The sequence below is a fragment of the Muntiacus reevesi genome, chromosome 22 (assembly GCF_963930625.1).
Source record: "Muntiacus reevesi chromosome 22, mMunRee1.1, whole genome shotgun sequence".
Taxonomy (NCBI): domain Eukaryota; kingdom Metazoa; phylum Chordata; class Mammalia; order Artiodactyla; family Cervidae; genus Muntiacus; species Muntiacus reevesi.
The window spans coordinates 11793464-11813285 of record NC_089270.1 but is presented as its reverse complement, the minus strand read 5'-3'; the positions used below and the strand labels follow the sequence as shown (position 1 = coordinate 11813285).

General features: G+C 49.0%; 1 protein-coding gene across 1 annotated transcript in view; it reads right to left on the bottom strand.

Moving 5' to 3' along the window:
- SLC2A9 (solute carrier family 2 member 9) overlaps window positions 1–19822 on the bottom strand; it is a 208827-nt gene that overhangs the window by 19025 nt on the left and 169980 nt on the right. The window contains exon 11 of the mRNA XM_065914116.1: window positions 3800–3927. Coding sequence (XP_065770188.1) covers window positions 3800–3927 — 128 coding nt within the window. The remainder of the gene's footprint in view (window positions 1–3799; window positions 3928–19822) is intronic.

The following is a 19822-nucleotide window of genomic DNA, read 5'->3' as shown; positions in this document are numbered from 1 at the left end:
TTGAGCTTTAAGCCAACTTTTTCACTCTCCTTTTTCACTTTCCTCAAGAGGCTCTTTAGTTCTTCTTCACTTTCTGCCATAAGGGTGGTGTCATCTGCATATCTGAGGTTATTGATATTTCTCCTGGCAATCTTAATTCCAGCTTGTGCTTCATCCAGTTCAGCGTTTCTCATGATGTACTCTGCATAGAAGTTAAATAAGCAGGGTGACAATATACAACCTTGACATACTCCTTTTCCTATTTGGAACTAGTCTGTTGTTCCATGTCCAGTTCTAACTGTTGCTTCCTGACCTGCATACAGATTTCTCAAGAGGCAGGTCAGGTCCATCTAGTCAAGGCTATGGTTTTTCCAGTAGTCATGCATGGAAGTGAGAGTTGGACTATAAAGAAAGCTGAGCATCCAAGAATTGATGCTTTTGAACTATGGTATTGGAGAAGACTCTTGAGAGTCCCTTGGACTGCAAGGAGATCCAACCAGTCTATCCTAAAGGAAATTAGTCCTAAATGTTCATTGGAAGGACTGATGATGAAGCTGAAACTCCAATACTTTGGACACCTGGTGTAAAGAGCTGACTCATTTGAAAAGACCCCGGTGCTGGGAAAGATTGAAGGCAGGAGGAGAAGGGGACGACAGAGGATGAGATGGTTGGATGGCATCACCGACTCGACGGACATGAGTTTGAGTAAACTCTGGCAGTTGGTGACAGACTGGGAAGCCTTAATGCTGCAGTCCACTGGGTCATAAAGAGTCAAACACTGAACTGAGCAACTGAACTGAACTGAACTGAACTGAGCCATTTCCTACTCCAGGGGATCTTCCCAATTCAGATATCAAAGCAGCATCTCCTGATTTGCAAGCAGATTCTTTATCTCTGAGTTTCCATGGAAACCCTTGACAGTGTCATTTTCAAGCCTGTATTGGCACCTTTCACCCTCTGCACGGGAGACATTGGTGAAGATGTGTGACTCTTGATGGATATTGTAGAGTCCAGTGGTCAGGAATGCACACCCTGGAGGTGCAAGGGTTTCAGTTCCCCCTCTGCCACTCGTTATGTTAGCTGGGCAACCCTGGCTAAGGGACTTAACCTTTCTGTGCACCCCTTTGTCCGCCTGTGAAATGAGGCCGTAATGGCACTTGCCTGAGCCCGGTGCCTCCCAGGGAAAGGATCAGAGACCTGCCTTCCAAGCCTTCCCAGCCCTGCCTTTCTTTGCCAGCCCCTGTACTTCTCCCTGAACTGCCGCAAGCCCTGAAATCCATACCTGTAAAGAGTGATTCCTCCAGGCCTCCTGTGACACCTGTTCCCTGATGCCTCTGAGAGGAATCAGCCAGTCTGGATGCTCTAAGATGGGCATGCACACGTGTATCACTTGTGCCTGGTGGGGCCCAGCTCTGTGGGTAGGGGGCACCACGTCTGCCCTTGAACCTTTAAACAGGGCTGTGCCCTCCTTCACCTTATCCCCTGCTCCTGACCAGGCTCTCGGCATCCCAGGGGCTGACTTCTCTATGAGGGCAGCCTGACAGCACAAATGGAAGCATCCGTACACGTGGTGACAGTCTTAGCATGCGGCTCTTGCAGAAGGGATACTATGGCACTCAGAGTCCTACTCTTCCCTGGCTCATCACAGCACAGTGACCCAGCATGAACAATGATCCCAGAAACCTCTCAGGCTCCCGGGGTTTCCAGCCAGGTGACTGTGCAGCTGGAACTGAGTCAGTTGGAATGAAGTGACCCTCTAACACATCTTCTAAGCCGTCAGAAATTGGGTTATTGTGAAAGGAGTGTGAAACCTGTAAAAACTGTGAAGGGAGAGGAAGGGCAGAAGTCTGTGGCTGTGACTGTGTTCTTACAGATTCTCACCAGCTCCTGGGCCTCAGGCAAGTCTCCCAAGCCTGCTGAGCCTGACTTCCTCCCTTGAGAAGCAGCCTAGAGCCCTCATCAGGGAAGGACACAGACTTTCTAGCTCCTCCCCTTTGGGACACTAGCCAGCATGCATTTCTCCTTAGGTAACGTGTGGCTGTGTGATTTTCACTTATGGGAGTCTGCCTGGAACACCCATTACTGCCATGCCAAGGTCTTAACTGGCAGGTGTGAGACTTGCCACATTCCTTCCACCTGCCATGGGGCAGTTATTCCAGAGGGAGAGGGATCTGCCAACCATCATCCCTAAAGCTCTGGGGCAGAAAGTGACGTTGCTCAGTCATGTCCAGCTCTTTGCGACCCCATGGTCTGTAGCCTACCAGGTTCCTCCATCCATGGGATTTTCCAGGCAAGAGTACTAGAGTGGGTTGCCATTTCCTTCTCCAGGGGATCTTCCTGACCCAGGGATTGAACCCAGGTCTCCCTCATTGCAGGCAGAATGCTTTGCCGTCTGAGCCACCATGTGCTAGGGAAAAAAAAAAAAGCTCTGGGGCAGAATCTGCACTTAATCTATAGGAAGATGGGGAGCTATGAGCTGAGAGAAAAACGATTGGAAGAGAATTTTCCCCACGGTAATGAATATTTTACTGACGCCCAGCTCTGTTGGCTTGGAGCCAAACTGGGAGAAGCCATTGAAGGTCTGAAGTCAGTTGAACAGACAACTTGTTATGCTCTGAGCACAGCCAACAAACATGCCCCGAGGATGGAGTAGATGGATGTGGATTCCCTGGTCTATGGCCTCCCCGTAGTCACTTATGTTTCAGAGATTCAGTGACTGTAGCTAAGTCAGGATGCTTTACAAGTTACACAGTGGGGCGGCCCTTAACTCTGAGCCTGAGAAGACAGAGCAGTAGATGGAGAATGTGGAAGAGAAGAGGGGGTGGGGCGGAGCCACCAGTTTGATTGATGACTGGGAACCTCGGGCTGACCCCGTCTACTCCCTGCACCTCAGGATGGAGAGGATGAGAAACCACAGTGCAGAGCTGCCTGAGGGTATCGTGAATTCATAGCCTGGTGCAGAGTAACTGCTCTATAGCCGGGCATGTAGGAGTTTCCATCATGTGGACCTGCCTGCAGCAGAGTCTGAAATGTGCCGGGCTTGGCGCTAGTTAAGGAACAGGCAGAGAATTAGTGGAGGGCTGGGGAGGGTTGAATTAAGCCCCCAAAATAGAGGGTGGGTTCTTGCTCAGAGGTTTCTGATGGAGCCTCACCTTCACCTGGTGTCATCTGCTCTCTGAGCAGCGGGGAGCCATAGAGGGCCTTAGAGCAGGGAAGCCTAAGCCTCCCTCCTGGAGTGCAGCTGGGCCCCTTGGTCTGTGAGGAACACTAGTAAAGTCCTTGTCTTTTGTGTTCCTGGCCCTGGAGAGCTCTCTGATATCTTTTATCTCCTCTCTTGTCTCTTGTGCTCCTTTGGTTACAGCCACACTGGCCTCCTTATACAAAAAGAACTTGTATCTGTTTCCTGAGTTATCATTCTCCTGTCAAAGGTGGTCACCCTTGGGACAATGACCCCCATTAGCTGTGGTGATGCTGAAGACAACAAGGATGCTACAGGCATGGCAGGGTGGCATGGGTACTGGAACCATGATACAGACCTTGCCTCACACCAGGGCAAGTGCATTGCAGGATTGAGATTCTCACCGAGGATTCCCTGCAGACCTTTAGTGATGCAAATCTGCCCCAAGACAGCCCTTAGCACTCAGGGGCAACTCGCAAAAGATACAGGAGGGAGAAAGAGGATTAGAGTTTAGGCCAGAGCACATTTCTCCTATCCTCAGGCCAACAGAATTTCTATTTGAGAGAGGATCAACCTTTGCATTATGAATAATCCATCACTTGGAGGGCCTCTCATGACCAAGAGTCCCCGTGTCCAACTCACCTGAATGAATGGGAAGAGGAGGCCGATGGCGAAGTTGGAGAGCCAGTTGACGGTGCCCACCACGGTGAAGGCAGCTGGCCGCTGGGCTTGCTGGAAGAACTCACTGGTCAGGATGAAGTGAATGCCACCTGCAACCAGAGGCAGGGCATGGGTTAATCACCCCAGGGAGGTCTGGCCACCAGCACCCGTCTCTGTTTGACAGGGGAGCCCCTCCTGGTAAGAGACGGCTCTGCCTGGGAGAGTGACACTTTTGGGCATGAGTGTTGGAACTGTAGCCTGTAACCCCTAAAGATACACAAACCATTTCTCTGACCTGGTCCTTCCAAATGAGAGATGATTCATCTTCTAGGCTCTCCCGTCTCAGTTTGGGGATCACTAGGTTGGACTTCCCAGGTGGCAATAGGGGTAAAGAACCCACCTGCCAAAACATGAGATATGAGAGACTCGGGTCCGATCTCCGGGTCGGGAAGATCCCCGGAGGAAGGCATGGCAACCCACTCCAGTACTCTGGCCTGGAGAATCCCATGGATAGGGGAGCCTGGCGGGCTACAGTCCATGGGGTCGCAAAGAGTCAGACATGACTGAAGCGACTCAGCACACACGCACAGGCTGGATTCACTCATTCCATCACGATTCAGGGATTACTGGCTGTGTTGGGGCTGGCCCCACAGTCCTGGAGGAGAGTGGTCATGCCCCTGCCCTTCTGAGACTCCCTTATCTGGTGGGGGAGAAAGGATGACTTGTCTGTTACAAAGGAAGTGAGGGAATGATAACTAATGCAGCATGTGATAAGCGCTGGAGGAAATGCTCAAGGCAATGGAGGGGGTGGAGATCCACGTTAGCAGTGGTGGGGAGAGCTCTCTGGGCAGGTGATGGTGGAGATACGGCTTGAAGGAGGAGACGCAGCTTGTGAATATTTGGGTTGATCATGCCGATGGAAGGACAAAAGGGCACAGACCCTGAGGGATGAAAAGGATTGAGAAGACTCCTAAGAGTCCCTTGGACTGCAAGGAGATCAAACCAGTCAATCCTAAAGGAAATCAACCCTGAATATTCACTGGAAGGCCTGATGCTGAAGCTCATGCTGAAGCTGATGCTGAAGCTCCAAACACTTTGGCCACTTGATGCAAAGAGCCTACTCGTTGGAAAAGACTCAGATGCTGGGAAAGATTGAGGGCAGGAGGAGAAGGGGATGACCCAGGATGAGATGGTTTGATGGCATCACCGACTCAATGGACATGAGTTTGAGCAAGCTCCAGGAGAGGCCTGGCGTGCTGCAGTCCATGGGGTCACAAAGGCTCGGCCGTGACTGAGCGACTGAAAAACAACAAGGTCTATAACAGAGGCCATCCTGTTTGGACATCTGAGGGAGGGGATAGAGGAAGGGGATGGGATGGCCAAGGTGAGCAGGGCCAGTTAAGCACCCTCTGGAGATCAAGGAGAGAGGCTACCATTGAGGAAAACCGATGAGGGGTTTAAAGGAGGGGCTGATATGATCAATTTGTGTTTCGTAGAGACCACTGCTGTTTGGAGGAAGGACTGGAGGATGCAGAGGTTGATGCAGGAGGCTGTTGGGGCTGGCAGGCGCAGACGATGGTGGTGTAGAGGGTTCGGATGGTGGCAGTGGGGATGGATGGAAGGGGCTGATGTGGGTAGTTGCCACCCCATGGATGCAAAGCTTTCAGGATGAGCATTGCACCCTGAAACTACAGCACTCATTGTCAGGTTCAACCAAGCAACCCAAGGTCACACAACCAGGACCAGCTCAAGCCTGTGTCTCTCCAGAGCTTTCACCACGACTGCCCCAGCATGCTGCCAGCAAACCTTGGAGTCTGCACCTCAAAAGTGACTCAGAATGGACCACCCATGACCCACGCCCTGCCCCGGCCCTGCTAGACTGTGAGCCCTCCAGGGAAGCTGGCATCTCCATTTGCCTGGCAGAGTAGACAGGTGGCTGATATTTACGTACTTGAAGTAAATGCCCGACATCTGATTTTGAAAAGGTTTGATATACTGTTTGCTACAAAATGGTGGACACTTTATCTTGAAGTCTGTCTGTCAAAACGATGTGCAGGGAAAATGGTTGCACCCTGAAGTCCGTGACAACCGGCCTTAGGTCTGTGGAGCATGTGTGACTGACACTCCCACTGCCACGAGCCTTGCTGCACATCCCGGGGGCAGTTCACAGGGCTGAGAGCTGGTGTTTCACCTTCCTGACTTCCCTGACTGTGTTTTGGAAGCATCTGTAGATAACTTATTAACACTTCTGCCGCCGGTTTATTAGTTTACAGTGCAGCAGAACATTGACAAGCCTGCCTCCCTGCACTTTCTTTGTTGTTCAGGGCTGAGGCCACGACCTGTTTACTGGTGACGGAGCCTCCTCCCAGCACGGGACCTAGGACACACATAGCAGGTACTCTGTAAAGATTCACACGATCAGTGGAGGAATGGTTAAGACACCCTAGGTTCACAGGACATCTACATCATGTCTCCTCTCTCTTTTCTTCTCAGGCCTTCAGGCCACCCCTGCAGGACAAATATAAGCAACCATGAGAATCCTGCACAGCCCACAGTGTCTATGGGTTTTCACTTCCATTATTTCATTCGAACTCCCCAGCCAGAGAAGGTGGTGAGACATGGGGGGTTAGGGCTCTGGTGTCAGTAAGAACAGGTGGAAGTTCTGGGTCCACCAGGTCCCTCTAGAATGCAGATCTATCACAAGTGAGGTATGACAGAAGGGACTTACTGTGGGAGGAGGGGGTTTGTGGGGTTTAAATGAACTACTGTGTGCAATCACTTAGTATAAGTCTGCCCCATGTGAGGTACTGAATAAATGTTAATTATTCAATAGTTGTTAGCTACTAGAATAATAGTTTTAAACTCATCTGCATTATTTCATCCCATTTTATGAGCTAACTATAACTCAAAGAAGGGGTGTGACTAGCCCAAGGTCTATTGACAGGAGTGATAATGGTGATGGTGATGATAGTGATGATGGTGATGGTGATGATAGTGGTGATGGGTGATAGTGATGATGGTGATGGTGATGACAGTGGTGAAGGTGATGGTGATGATGGTGATGGTGATGATGGTGATGATAGTGGTGATGGTGATGATAATGGTGAAGGTGATGGTGATGATAGTGACGGTGATAATAGTGGTGATAGTGGTGATAATGCTGCTGGCTATGATAATGATGCTAAAAATGATGGTGGCAGTGGTGATGATAATGATGCTAGTGATAATGATGGTGATGATGGTGATGGTGGTGGTGATGATGGTAGCAAGGATGGTGATAATGACAGTGATCATGATAGAAATGATGGTGATAATGATGAAGGTAGAGATAATGGTACTGCTGCAGCTGCTGAATGATGGTGGTGGTAACTGTGGCAGGCATTGGGAAAAGCATTTGACATACATTATTTCACTTAATTATTACTACTATGTGGTCACAGGATTCTCTGGTGGCTTAGATGGTAAAGAGTCTGCCTGCAATGCGGGAGACCCAGGTTAAATCCTTGGGTTGGGAAGATCCCCTGGAGAAGGAAATGGCAACCCACTCAGTATTCTTGCCTGGGATCCCATGGACGGAGGAGCCTGGTGGGCTACAGTCCACGGGGTCGCAAAGAGTCGGACATGAGTAATCGACTTCACTTTCACTTTTTTTTTCACTATGTGGTAGTATCACATGACAGTTAAAGCATGCCCGGGCATATCACACGATGGTTAGTGCATGGGATGGGATGTAATTATGATTAAGGGCATTGGGCGGCATATGGCACTCAGCTCCTGTGTCTCTGGCTCAGCCGTTGCAACAACCAAGTTTTCTTGGACAACTGCCACCCTGGTGTCCACCACGAGGAGCCGTCTGACACAGGTCTAGTCTCACAACCTTTCTCCTGCAGGAGACAAACCTGATTTCAATTCCCACATCTCTATCTACTGGCCATGTGACCAAGTGAGTGAGTGAAAGTCACTCAGTCGTGTCTGACTCTTTGCGACCCCATGAACTGTAGTCCCGCCAGGCTCCTCTGTCCATGGAATTCTCCAGGCAAGAATACTGGAGGTAAGGACATCTATAGCTCTCAGTTTTCACATCTATGAAATGATGATAAGACTAGCTCCTACCCCTTAGCATTGTTTTGAGGATCAGATGCAGCAAGCTTAGCAGTATGTGTCTGTCCTGTTATTTATGCTCCTGGCAAGCTTCTCTAAACATTTTCTTTAGTTCCCTTCCTCTTGCTCTGCTGTTTCCTAGCTCTTGCCAGGTACCTGAGGAAAATCTCAATTTCTACATAAAAGAAATAAAAATGCAGCTGTCCAAACTTTCTTATGATTCATAGTCATTAAAATTCTTCAATGGAACCACTATCGTCAATTTCAAAAGCCCTTTAAAAGGCCTAGAAATCCCTTTAAAAATCTCCATCAGTGTGTCCATAAATCACATAATCCTTTAAAACACATTTTCCCCTGGAGTACCAGCTTTGAAAAATAGCTTATTAAAATTTTTAAATCAAATATAATCATTTTGAAAATTCTTTATGGCTATTCTGCTGTTTTTCACTAGGCTTAATCGTGTTTGTCCATTTGCTCACCCATTTTCATCCAACGTTTATGCATCAAGTCCTTTGCTGAGTATTTTCAGAATCTACTAGTTCACATCCTAATCCTCCACTGGACACGTGAGGAAACCAAGGCACAGCATGGCAGAATGGCTTGCTCAAGGCAGCACAAGCTGTAAATGATAGTGAGTGCCAAGTCGTGTCCGACTCTGTGTGACCTCATGAACTGTAGCCTGCCGGGCTCCTCTGTCCTTGGGGATTCTCCAGGCAAGAATACTGGAGTGGGTTGCCATGCCCTCCTCCAGGGGATCTTCTCGACCCAGGGATCGAACCCACGTCTTATGTCTCCTGCATGGGCAGGCGGGTTCTTTACCACTAGTGCCATCTGGGAAGTCAGATCTGGTCCCCAAACCAAGAGCTTCAGGGGTGGGGAAAAGATTCTCCCTTGCTCTTTCCCTAGGAGATGTTAGACAGAGGATAAAGACAGGGTTTCCAAAGAGCTGGGTTTTATGGTGGTAAGCACAGCCTGCAGCTTGAGGACAGGGAGCTGGCACCGGAGCCCAGTCAGTGCAGGAAGGAGGCTGAATGCTTGGGAAGCTCCACAGCTTTGAGGCTGCCCATTCAGCCAAATGGGAGAAGCAGGGCTGTCCTGTCTCTGGGGAGCTCGGATGCTCACACCCTTGTAGCCCTTGCAGAGGCCTGTCCCATCCTGACTCAGTGGCCGCCTCTGGCTCTGCAAACTGCAAGGTGGGAGGTTTTGGTTCTCCGCTAAGCCTCAGTTTTCCCACCTGTAGCCTGAGCATGGGGGTGAGCTATTTGAAACCTCAGTAAGATCTGTTGACTTGGCACATGTCAATTATGACTATGCCAAAGCACCCAGGCTAACAGCTAACAGCACTGGCTTTGGAGTCAGATAAACTCTCCACTTCTAGCCTGTGTGTGTGAGACCACAGGCAAGTCACATGGCTCTAAATTTTCCCGTCCATAAAATGAGGATAGAGCCATAGTTCCTACCTCTTAGCATCGTGTGGGGATTAAATGAGACAGGGCTGAGGACTTCCCTGGTGGTTCAGTGGATTAGAGAATCTGCATTGCAAAGTGGGGGACTCAGGTTTGATCCCTGGTTGGGGAAGTATGATCCCACATGCCTCAGAGCAACAAGAGAGGATCTGTGCATTGCAGTGAAAGATCCCACAGGACGCAGCAATGATCCTGTGTGCTTCAACTAAGACCTAAGCAACCAAATACATAAATACTCACAAAATTGAAAAAAATGAGACAGTGCTTAGCAAAGTGTACAATACATAGCAAAGGCTCAACTATGTCAACTGCTATAGCTCTTCTTCTCTTCATTCATTCACTTAATATACGTTCATTGTGTATTGACTATGAGCCAGATGCTGGGGGGCTTCCCTGGTAGCTCAGCGGGTAAAGAATCCGCCTGCAATGTAGGAGACTCCGGTTCGATTCCTGGATTGGGAAGATCCCCGGAGAGGGATAGGCTACCCACTCCAGTATTCTTGGGCTTTCCTGGTGGCTCAGCTGGTAAAGAATCTGCCTGCAATGCAGGAGACCTGGGTTCTTCCCCTGGGTTGGGAAGATCCCCTGGAGGAGGGCATGGTACCCACTCCAGTATTTGTGCTTGGAGAATCCCCATGGACAGATTTAACTTCTGATTTCCAGGAGCTGCCAGCATCTGGGGCCCCACTAAGTCAAGAAAGCCAAAGCCATCACAAGACTAACATTCCCCTGGACCACGCCTCTTCTGAGCAATTTTAACCATAAAAATAGTTCAGGCATTAAGTACTTCCTGTGTGCCAGGCTCTGGAAAAGCTTTCCCTTTGTGGAGTTTTAAATTATTTCAGAGATCAAGTGACAAATTTCATAGGGATATGGCATCAGACGTGGTTGATCATGGGTAAGGAGGAATTATAAGTCACCAGGAGTCGCTGGTCTGAACTGAAAGAACAAAGGCTGTTTGCTCCTTCTGTATCCAGAGATGCTGCAAAATTAAGTACCACCTGGAGACTTTTCTGGTGGTCCAGTGGCTAAGACTCTGTGCTCCCAGTGCAGGGGGCGTGGGTCCAATCCCTGGTCAGGGAGCCAGATATGCCACAACTGAGAGTTTGCATTCTGCAACTAAAGATGTTATGTGCTGCAACTAAGACCGGGCACAGCCAAACAAATAAATAAAATAAAATATTAAAAAATCAGGTACCACTTGTCCAGCTCCATCCCCATCTGCCAGATGGGGAGACTGAGGCCAGAGAGGTGAAGTGTGAGTCTCCATGTTTCAGGATTTACAAACTAGCCTGTCTGTCTAGTCAATGTCCTTCCTGGGAATTCCTAGCTCCTACACATGCTGACTATTCCCACTGCTGGGAATGCCCCCAGCTTTGGACATAATTCAGGTCACAAGGGATGTAGCAGTTGGTTTATCCTGGGCTTGGCTCCTGGTTGTTGTTTGTTGTTCAGTTGCTAAGTCATGTCCAACTCTTTGTGGCCCCACGGGCTGTAGCCCATCAGGCTCCTCTGTCTTCCACTATTTCCTGGAGTTTGCTCAAATTCATGTTCATTGAGTCAGTGATGTTGTCTAACCATCTTGTCCTCTGTTGCCCCCTTCTCCTGCCTTCAATCTTTCCCAACCTCAGGATGTTTTCCAATGAGTTGGCTTTTTGCATTAGGTGGCCAAAGTACTGGAATTTCAGCTACAGCATCAGTCCTTCCAAAGAATATTCAGGACTGATTTCCTTTAGGATGGACTGGTTGGATCTCCTTGCAGTCCAAGGGACTCTCAAGAGTCTTCAGCACCAAAGTTCAAAAGCATCAATTCATTGGCGCTCAGCCTTCTTTATGGTCCAACTCTCACATCTATACGTGACTGGAGAAACCATAGCTTTGACTATACGGACCTTTGTCAGTAAGGTATACAGACCTTTTTAATACACTGTCTAGGTTTGTCATAGCTTTCCTTCCAAGAAGCAAGCATCTTTTAATTTCATGGCTTTAGTCACCATCTGTGGTGACTTTGGAGCCCCCCAAAATAAAATCTGTCACTGCTTCCACTTTTCCCCATGAATTGATGGGGCCGGATGCCATAATCTTAGTTTTTTTAATGTTGAGTTTCAAGCCAGCTTTTTCCCTTTTCACTTCCTGGAGGAGGAAATGGCAATCCACTCCAGCATTCCTGCCATGAGAACCCTTGAATAGTATGTGGCTCCCAGTAGGTGATAATATAGAAGTCATGCCACCTTTCTCCCCTTTCTCCCAGCCTAACCACAGCCCAAGGAGTTAGCCAGCAGAGGTCCTGACCCCAGCCTGTGTTCTAGCTTTCAAAGAGCATGTCTCCTAAGGAAAGGGAAGGGAGGCTCCTCTAGGAGGGAAAGTGAGACGCAGGTGTGAATTGAACTAGACAGAAGGAGGAGGTCCTGTCCCCACCACCTATTCCTCCCATGAATGGCATCATCGCCTCTTCATTCCTGTATTCTTTGCTTGCTTGTTATATTCTTTGTGGGCAGATATCTTGTTTCTTTTCCTCCCTGTAGCAACCTGCGTCTATTAATAGACGTTTATGCTCAATAGATGCTTGTGGAATGGATGACTAGACAGGAAATGATGACAGTTAAACAGGTCTTGTAAGTGTGAGTGGAAATTTACTCTGTGGATGGAGGGCTAACCAGGTCCTGGGGCCAGCATGGGGCAGAATATGGGAGAGGGTCTAGAGGATGCTGTTTGGGGGGAACCCAGCTTGGGGTGGGGGAGATAGGATAGAAGAGGCATCGTCTGGAGGGTCCACTGGGCGGATCCCAGGGTCTAGATCACTATGCGAGGGGCTCGGAGTTTGCAGGTGGGAGGTGCAGTGGCCAGCCGTAAGGGTTTGGCAGGAGAGAGCCATCATCAGATCTGTGATGGAAAAGTATCACCGGGCACGGAGTGGAGCTTGCATTGGTGAAGGGAGAGTGTGGAGGCAGATACGGCCGCTGGTTAGGACATGATCATTGAGAACTTGAGGAAAAAAACTGGAAAAAGTTTGTGTAAAAGCACTGCAAGGCTTTCAGCATCATTAACGGCCATCTTCTGTGATTCTCACCGGAATTTGCATGGGATCAATCATAGACTTAGCTGCCTTCTTGAACTGCGCTCCACTGAAATACAGAGTGAGTCCCCTTTTGACTACCAATTAGTGTGTTTTGATAAAGACTATTCCAGTGGAATTTCTTTCATCTGGACTGTTAAGAAGACCCATTCTTCAGTTTGAAGGTTTCTGTGCTGGAGTTTCTGGGGGAGGGGATGCTTTTGAAGCATTTCAGGAGACAAGAGGCCACATAAGGCCACATGGACTCTGCTAATTCTAATTAAAAATGAGGAGCTGCACACTCTAATGAGCGCAGGCAGCTAATTAGCAGGTAGGAAAACACAGTTCAAATCTATCAGGACCAGCTCACAGTGACGTGTTTGTTCTGTTTGGTGGATTCACACCCTTGGATGATGCTTTGAAGCTTGGTCAGGAGTTTACATTTCCACAAAGTCAGAGATCAGAGGTCTCCATAGTCAGCTCCCTTGGGCACACTTCAACACCCTTCCTTTGGATGAGCACTGGAAGGGCTGTCGAAGCAGAGAGGCAAGGGTGCCTGGATAAGGAAGGGTCTTTGGTCCGGGTGCTGCAGCTGAAGGCAGCCTGGAGTGAGCCAAGGCAGTCACACCCTCAGCCTGGGTCTTGGCAGAGTGGTTTTGTACGTTCATTTAGTGTGCACAAACGACTGAGCTGAGGTGGTGCTGGGCACTGGGAACACAGTTCCGACCGAGTGATGGTCCCCGGGCTAGATGGCATCTTAGATCCTGTGGGTTCATGGTGCTGTCTCGAGATCCCAGAATGCCGAAACACATGTGGTTGGTGGTCCACCCTTATTCCAGGCCCCCCTCCCATCTCAGGGCAGCTGGCCCAGCACCCTCCTGCCAGCTGCAACCCTGGCACACGGCTTTGTCTGGCTTTCCATCAGCTGGAGGGCTGGGGAGTTGACACCTCTTTCTCCCCAGACTGACTGCAGGGAGTTTGGATGCATACTTCCAAGGGGATGACTCTAAAATGTGTATTTCCTATAGCTTTTCAGCAGGATTCTGCTCTGGTTGTCTGGATAAGTAATATGCTCAGGATTGTACCTTCCATGGGTTGGAAAGACCTCCTGGAGGAGGGCATGGCAACCCACTCCAATGTTCTTGCCTGGAGAATCCCATGGACAGAGGAGCCTGGCGGGCTACAGTCCCTAGGGTTGCAGAGTCAGACACGACTGAGCAGCTTAGCATGCAGCAAGAACATCTCTTCCTTCCACTTCCTTCCTTTCCCACTTCAGTTGCCCATTTTCAGGCATTTCCTGGGATCAACCCCCAAATATTAATAAACTACTTTCCTCGAGTCCTTAACTTAGGAAGGGAAGTCCTTAACTTGTGGGGAAACCCTTCCTTGTTTTCAAAGTCCTGCACTGCCCAAGACTGAAGCCCAGGCCAGCCTGCTCTTTTCTGAACAGCAGTTGAGTTATAACCTAGACTCCTGGGCCACTAGCTTGTCCCAGCTTTGCAAACAGAATATCCTGCATTTCGGAAACCCCGGGGGTGGCTGGTCACTGCACTGGCATATCAACTTATCTCCTGACTGATTAGCAGAGGTTATTGTGTTTATGAGATGCGGGGAAAGAGAAAATTCAAGTTGCTAGTATTTCCGGACGAATCGAATTGATCTCCAAAAGAACTGAGCAGAAGAAGAGACAGTGGAAAGGGCTTTCAAATGTGAGTTTGGTGAGGGCAGAAGCTGGGCTTTGTGGAGACTCAACACATGAGCAATGCGGAGAGCAAGAAAGATGGAGAATGAAGTTTTCAACATATCCTGCTGCCTGCTGTCAATGGTGCCCTCGTGCCTGGCTATCTGATAGAATTTAATCGCTGCTTCTCTTTGGCTAGAAGACGTTTCTGTAAATGCAACTTGGCTGAGGCTGACTTACGGCAGGCAGGTACTTTCAAATTCATCAGGAGTTTTCCTTTGCTTTTTCCTTGTTCATCTTCGAGGGTGGCCATGTCGTGCCCCATTAATCAATGGGTGGGGAGACCGTATGATGTGTTTTCAGAAACTTGGGGGCTGCTCTTGATAATGACATCTGGACACCCAGGGCAAGCTGACACTGTTTCAGGCAAACTGCTGAGGAGGGAATCCGGCTCAAGGTGGAAACTCTCAACTGAGGTCCCGTAGCTGGTCAGGCAGTGGCAGAGGAGGGATTCAAACCCAGGTCTACTGGACCTTCCATCAATCCTCTCAGTCAATGCAAACAGCTTGAACATAATCATACCTACCACGTGCTGCCTGCCCATGGTGTGGCCGCCTGTGCAGAGCTATAGTAATTAATTAAGTGATTAACATATATTAATTACTATATACTAATATGTAGTTAATTAATTATAGTAATTAAGAGCTGCTTGCTCTTTCTAGGTAGGTCGTGTTATCCCCAGCTTAAAGATGAAGGAACTGAGTCTCAGAAAGGGGAGGCGACTTGCCCAAGGTCATTCATCTAACATGTGGCAGGGATCTGACACGTGGTCTCCCTGCCACGCCAGCGATGAGGCTGAGTCGGGGTGCACAGGGAAGGAAGCCCACGTAAACAGTTAAAACGGGAGGCCCAGGAGGGATGCTGGAATACATCTCGCGTGGCCAAGTTGAAGTGCTTTGTGCACGCGTGACCTCGACAGGCCTTGGAGCTTTTCCTCACTTTCCTCGGAGTGTCCACAGCAGAGAGGTGAGTTTATTCTTCTTTTCCAGGCAAAATCTCAAATCTCCTCAAATCCTCGAGGCCCCCAGCTCCCGCAGCCGTGGCAGATGTTCAGGCTGAGATAGAAACTCCCCTTGGAAGTTGGGGAGCACTGTCTTTGCAGAAGTAGCAGCCCCAGCTGTGTTTCCATCCCAGACTGGCTGTGATGTGCCTGCCTCAGTACAGCTGAATCATTTCCAAATCAAAAAGCGGAAGTCCATGGGGGTCCGCTCAGCCTGGGCTCCTGAGGGTGGGGGGAACAGAACCCTTCCTGCTGGGCGGGACCACAGTTGCTCAGCTGGCATGTTTTCACAGCCTCGGTTCTCCTGCCAGCGAAGCTGCTGCCTTGCTGGACAGGGCAAAGGCAGCGAGGACAGCCTGTAGGGCCCACCACACCTGGCCTGCACCTGGTGGCTCCTACGGGATCCCCTTCCATTGCCTTCTCTTCTCACCTGAAAAACTCTCACCTTTTAAAATTTACCACTGCTCCCTTCCTCTGCAAACTCATGGCCCCCTGCCACTAGGGAACATGACCAGTCACTGCCCGTCCCCACCCATGGATCCCTGAGGGCTAAAGGGACAGGCCTGGCCTAGATGGAGTGCTTGGGAAGGGGTTAGTGAGAAAAGGGGTGGACAGTGAATGAATTGGTGCCCTTCCATGCACTTCCATTCAGCCCTGGAGGGCTGGACTCCAGGTCCGCCTGGCTCCTTTCTATGGAGTCCCATCAGCACAGTTCCATGTATACCTCAAGTGATGGGGAGCTTACTTCTTGCAAAAGAATGAATTCAGCTGTTACATGGAGCCTTAGCCTGAGTCCTGCTCCTCTCTGAGGCCCTGGCTTTGGGATTCCTCCTTCCCTGAAAGGTCCTCCCTGAGGCTGGCATGAGCAAAGACCACGTCTCCGTGCCACTCACTGGTGCATCTCGGGACCTGGATCAGCACCTTGGGAGCTGCGAGTTGGGAATCACACCAGGGCCTGTGCACTGGCTGTCCCCTCTACCTGAGCTGCTTGTCTTCAGATACCTGCATGGAGGCCTCCCTCCCATCTTTCAGATCTCTGCTTCATTGTCACCTCTCCTAAGGAGGTCTTCTGTGCCCCCCTGCCCATCTCAGATAGCACCCTTCCACCATCTCCTCCCTCTCATTTTGCACGGCCTTTCTTTAGAGCACTCATCAGTATTTTTACATATTTATATTTTTATGTGCTTACTCTAACCCTCCTCTGACAGAATTTCAGCTCCTTGGAGGCACATACATCGTCTGTTTTGTTCCATTTGTTCAGTTGCTAAATCATGTCTGACACTTTGCGACCCCATGGACGGCAGCACACCAGGCTTCCCTGTCCTTCACTATCTTCCAGAGTTTGCTCAAACTCATGTTCATTGAGTCAATGATGCCATCAAACCATCTCATCCTCTGTCTCTCCCTTCTCCTCCTGCCCTCATTCTTTCCTAGCAATGGGGTCTTGTTCCATGCACTGCCCTAATTTCTAGAACTGTATAGAGTACGAGAGCTCAATGAACATTGGTCAATGGATGAATCAATGAATGAAAACGGCTGCCTCTCCACTAGGTAAGTCTTACTCCTCTTTTCATCTCCTGGGACTAGAATGGAGTCATATGCACAGAAGGTGATTACTAACAACTTGCTGAATGAAAGTCTGAAAATACAGCCACATTGCTAACATTTTGAGATTGGATCAAATTTCTTCTTGCTTCAATATTCCAGTAATATCCCACTGCATTGAAAATAAAATCCTAGCTCCTTACCGGAGAGCTACAAGTTCCTCCATTTCTGGGCCCCTCTTTCTGTCCAACTTCACCTCTAACTTCACTTCTTTCCCTCACTGACAACACTCCAGCCTTCCCTGAACCTGTCAAGCTAGTTTCTGCCTCAGGACCTTTGCACATCCTTTCCCTAGATCCTCACAGGGCCACTTCCTTCTCAGCATCCCAGCCTTGCCTCCAGTGCTCACAGCAGCCCTTCCTGCCCACACTCACTAAAGGCAACTCTTCACTTACCACTCCAGCTCTCACCCTATTGTTTCCTTCTTAGTTCATGTCACTCATCATAAAGTATTAGTTTACTGGACAGGGTCCTATAAATATGCACCTGTTGGGGGTGGCTGCTTGGGGTCTGAGCACTCTCCTACCCCATCTTGCCCCTCCAAGACGTAAGATGCAAGAACTAAGATCATGTCTCTCTGACATTCACCGGTGTCTCTTGGGTGCCGGATCAACATAAGGAGTGCTTGATAAATACTTTTAAATTAATGAATGCACTTTCCTGTCAACCTTACTCATCCTGCTCCTCTTTACTGTACTTGACCCTCAAGTTCACAGAATTTGCACTCTCCAGGTTATTTTTCCAGTTTATAGGGCATAATTGTTTATAATTATTTTACAGTTTATACTATGCTCAGTTGCTTCAGTTGTGTCCTACTCTTTGTGACCCCATGGATTGTTGCCCATCAGGCTCCTCTGTCCATGGGATTCTCCAGGCTAGAATACTGGAGTGAGTTGTCATGCCCTCCTCCGGGTGATGTTCTTGACCCAAGGATCGAACCCATGTCTCCTGCATTGCAGGTGGATTTTTCACTGCTGAGCCAGAGAAGCCCTTTATAATTTATGTATCTATGTATGTTATTCACACAGTCACGTCCAACTCTTTGAGACTCTATGGACTGTAGCCTGCCAGGCTCCCCTGTCCATGGGATTCTCCAGGCAAGAACACTGGAGTGGGTTGCCATTTCCTTCTCCAGGGGAATCTTCCCAACCCAGGGATGACACCTGGGTCTCCTGCATTGCAGGCAGATTCTTTACCATCTGAGCCACCAGGGAAGCACTTTATAATTTATAATCATGTATAATAATTTCAGGCTATAATTATTTGATGTTTATCTTAATTAGATGATGAACTCCCAGAGATGGAAAATGTCTGACTCTGTTTCTGCATCCCGAGTGTGGAACACAATACCTGGCACATGGTGTGTGTTCAAAATATTTTGTTGAATGAAATAATTGGAACCATAACTGAGAAAGATAAAAGAGCAAAAAACGTACTGTAAACTGCCAAATACGTTTCAGAAAATCCATGCACTGAAGCACATGCCTGAGTTTTCTTTATAAAGGAAGCCCCCACAGGCCCTTTTTAGACCTAAAAAGCTTGATTTTCTATTTTTGCACGTTTTATTTAAACAAAGAAGCCGGGTGCACACAGGGAAACACCGCAGGTGAGACAGTACACGGACTCGCGCCAGCCCCTCCCCTGGCTCCGTCTGAGAAATGAGACTTCATGGTGGGTGAAATTTTCCATTAGACACGCCATTGTCTTCGAAAAATAACCCTCGGCCTGTTCTGTTTGATGTCCTCTCAGAAGCAATTCTCTTCCCAAAGACTTGTTTGATTTAGTGAAGACTCAGGTCTCCAGAGCTTGGCCTCCTGAACTGCAGAGCTCTGGGTGGAGGGTGGGGGGCGGGGAGGGTGGGACCCACTTCTGCTAAGACGACACCCACCAGGGGCAGTTTTCTTAAGCACAGGAAGCTGACCTGTGGCTTAGGAAACCTTCTAACAGCCCCGCTCCTTGGGTGGTTTCTGTAGGCTGGAATTCTATTAGGCACTTGGCAGACATTTCTTTTACACTCGGATCACAGCTTTCTTGTATCCATCATCCTCCTATTACAGGTGGGACTGGACCAGAGAGCTGAGCTAAGCTGCCCAAGGTCACGCAGCTGGGAAGTGGGGTCCTGGCCTTCGGGCCCAAGGCTGGAAGAGGATGAAGCACATAGTTTCTTGACTACATCAAGCGGCCCATGGGAAACATAAAATAGAGGAAATGCCGTTTCATATTGCAGAGTTTTTCTTCCCCTTGTGCAAACTTGGAGCATAAAGGATGCTGTGACAGATGGGATGCATGCGTGAGTAGTCACTCAGTCATGTCTGACTCTGCAACCCCATGGACTGTAGCCGGCCAGGCTCCTCCATCCACGGGATTTTCCAGGCAAGGTTACTGGAGTTAGGTAGGCATTCCGTTCTCCAGGGGATCTTCCCGACCGAGGGATTGAACCCAGGTTTCCTGCATCGTAGGCAGATTCTTTACTGTCTAAGCCACCAGGGGTGCCCGACAGATAGAATAAAGTCCCCCCAAAGAAGTCCACATTCTAGTCCCCAGAACCTGTGACAATGTTACCTTACATGGCCACGGGGCTTTGCAGATGGCATTAAGAATCTTGAGATGGGGAAATTCTCCTGCCTGATCAAGATGGGCTCTATGTCCTTAAAATAAATGTCTATGCACAAAGGAGGCAATGGGGTCAAAGTCAGAAAAAGAGATGTTATGACAGAAGCAGAGGTTTGAAGATGGAGGAAGAGACAAAGAAAACAGGAAAGAATAAATTCTCCCCTAGAGCTCCTATAAGAGGAGCTGCCCTGCAGGCTCAGTTTAGACTTTTGGGCTCCAAATTGTAAGATAATTAACGAGTGTTGTTTTTGTTGGCCAAGTCTGTAGTAACTTGTCACAACAACAAAAGCAAACAATGCAGAGTTTAAAAGATACTCTGTTCTTGCAGACACTGGCGCCTTAGAGAGACTGTGGCTTAGAGCCAAGAGGTGGTTTGAAGACCCTCTCTCCTTTCTGTCCTGAGCGTGCGGGCATCAGCCTTTGA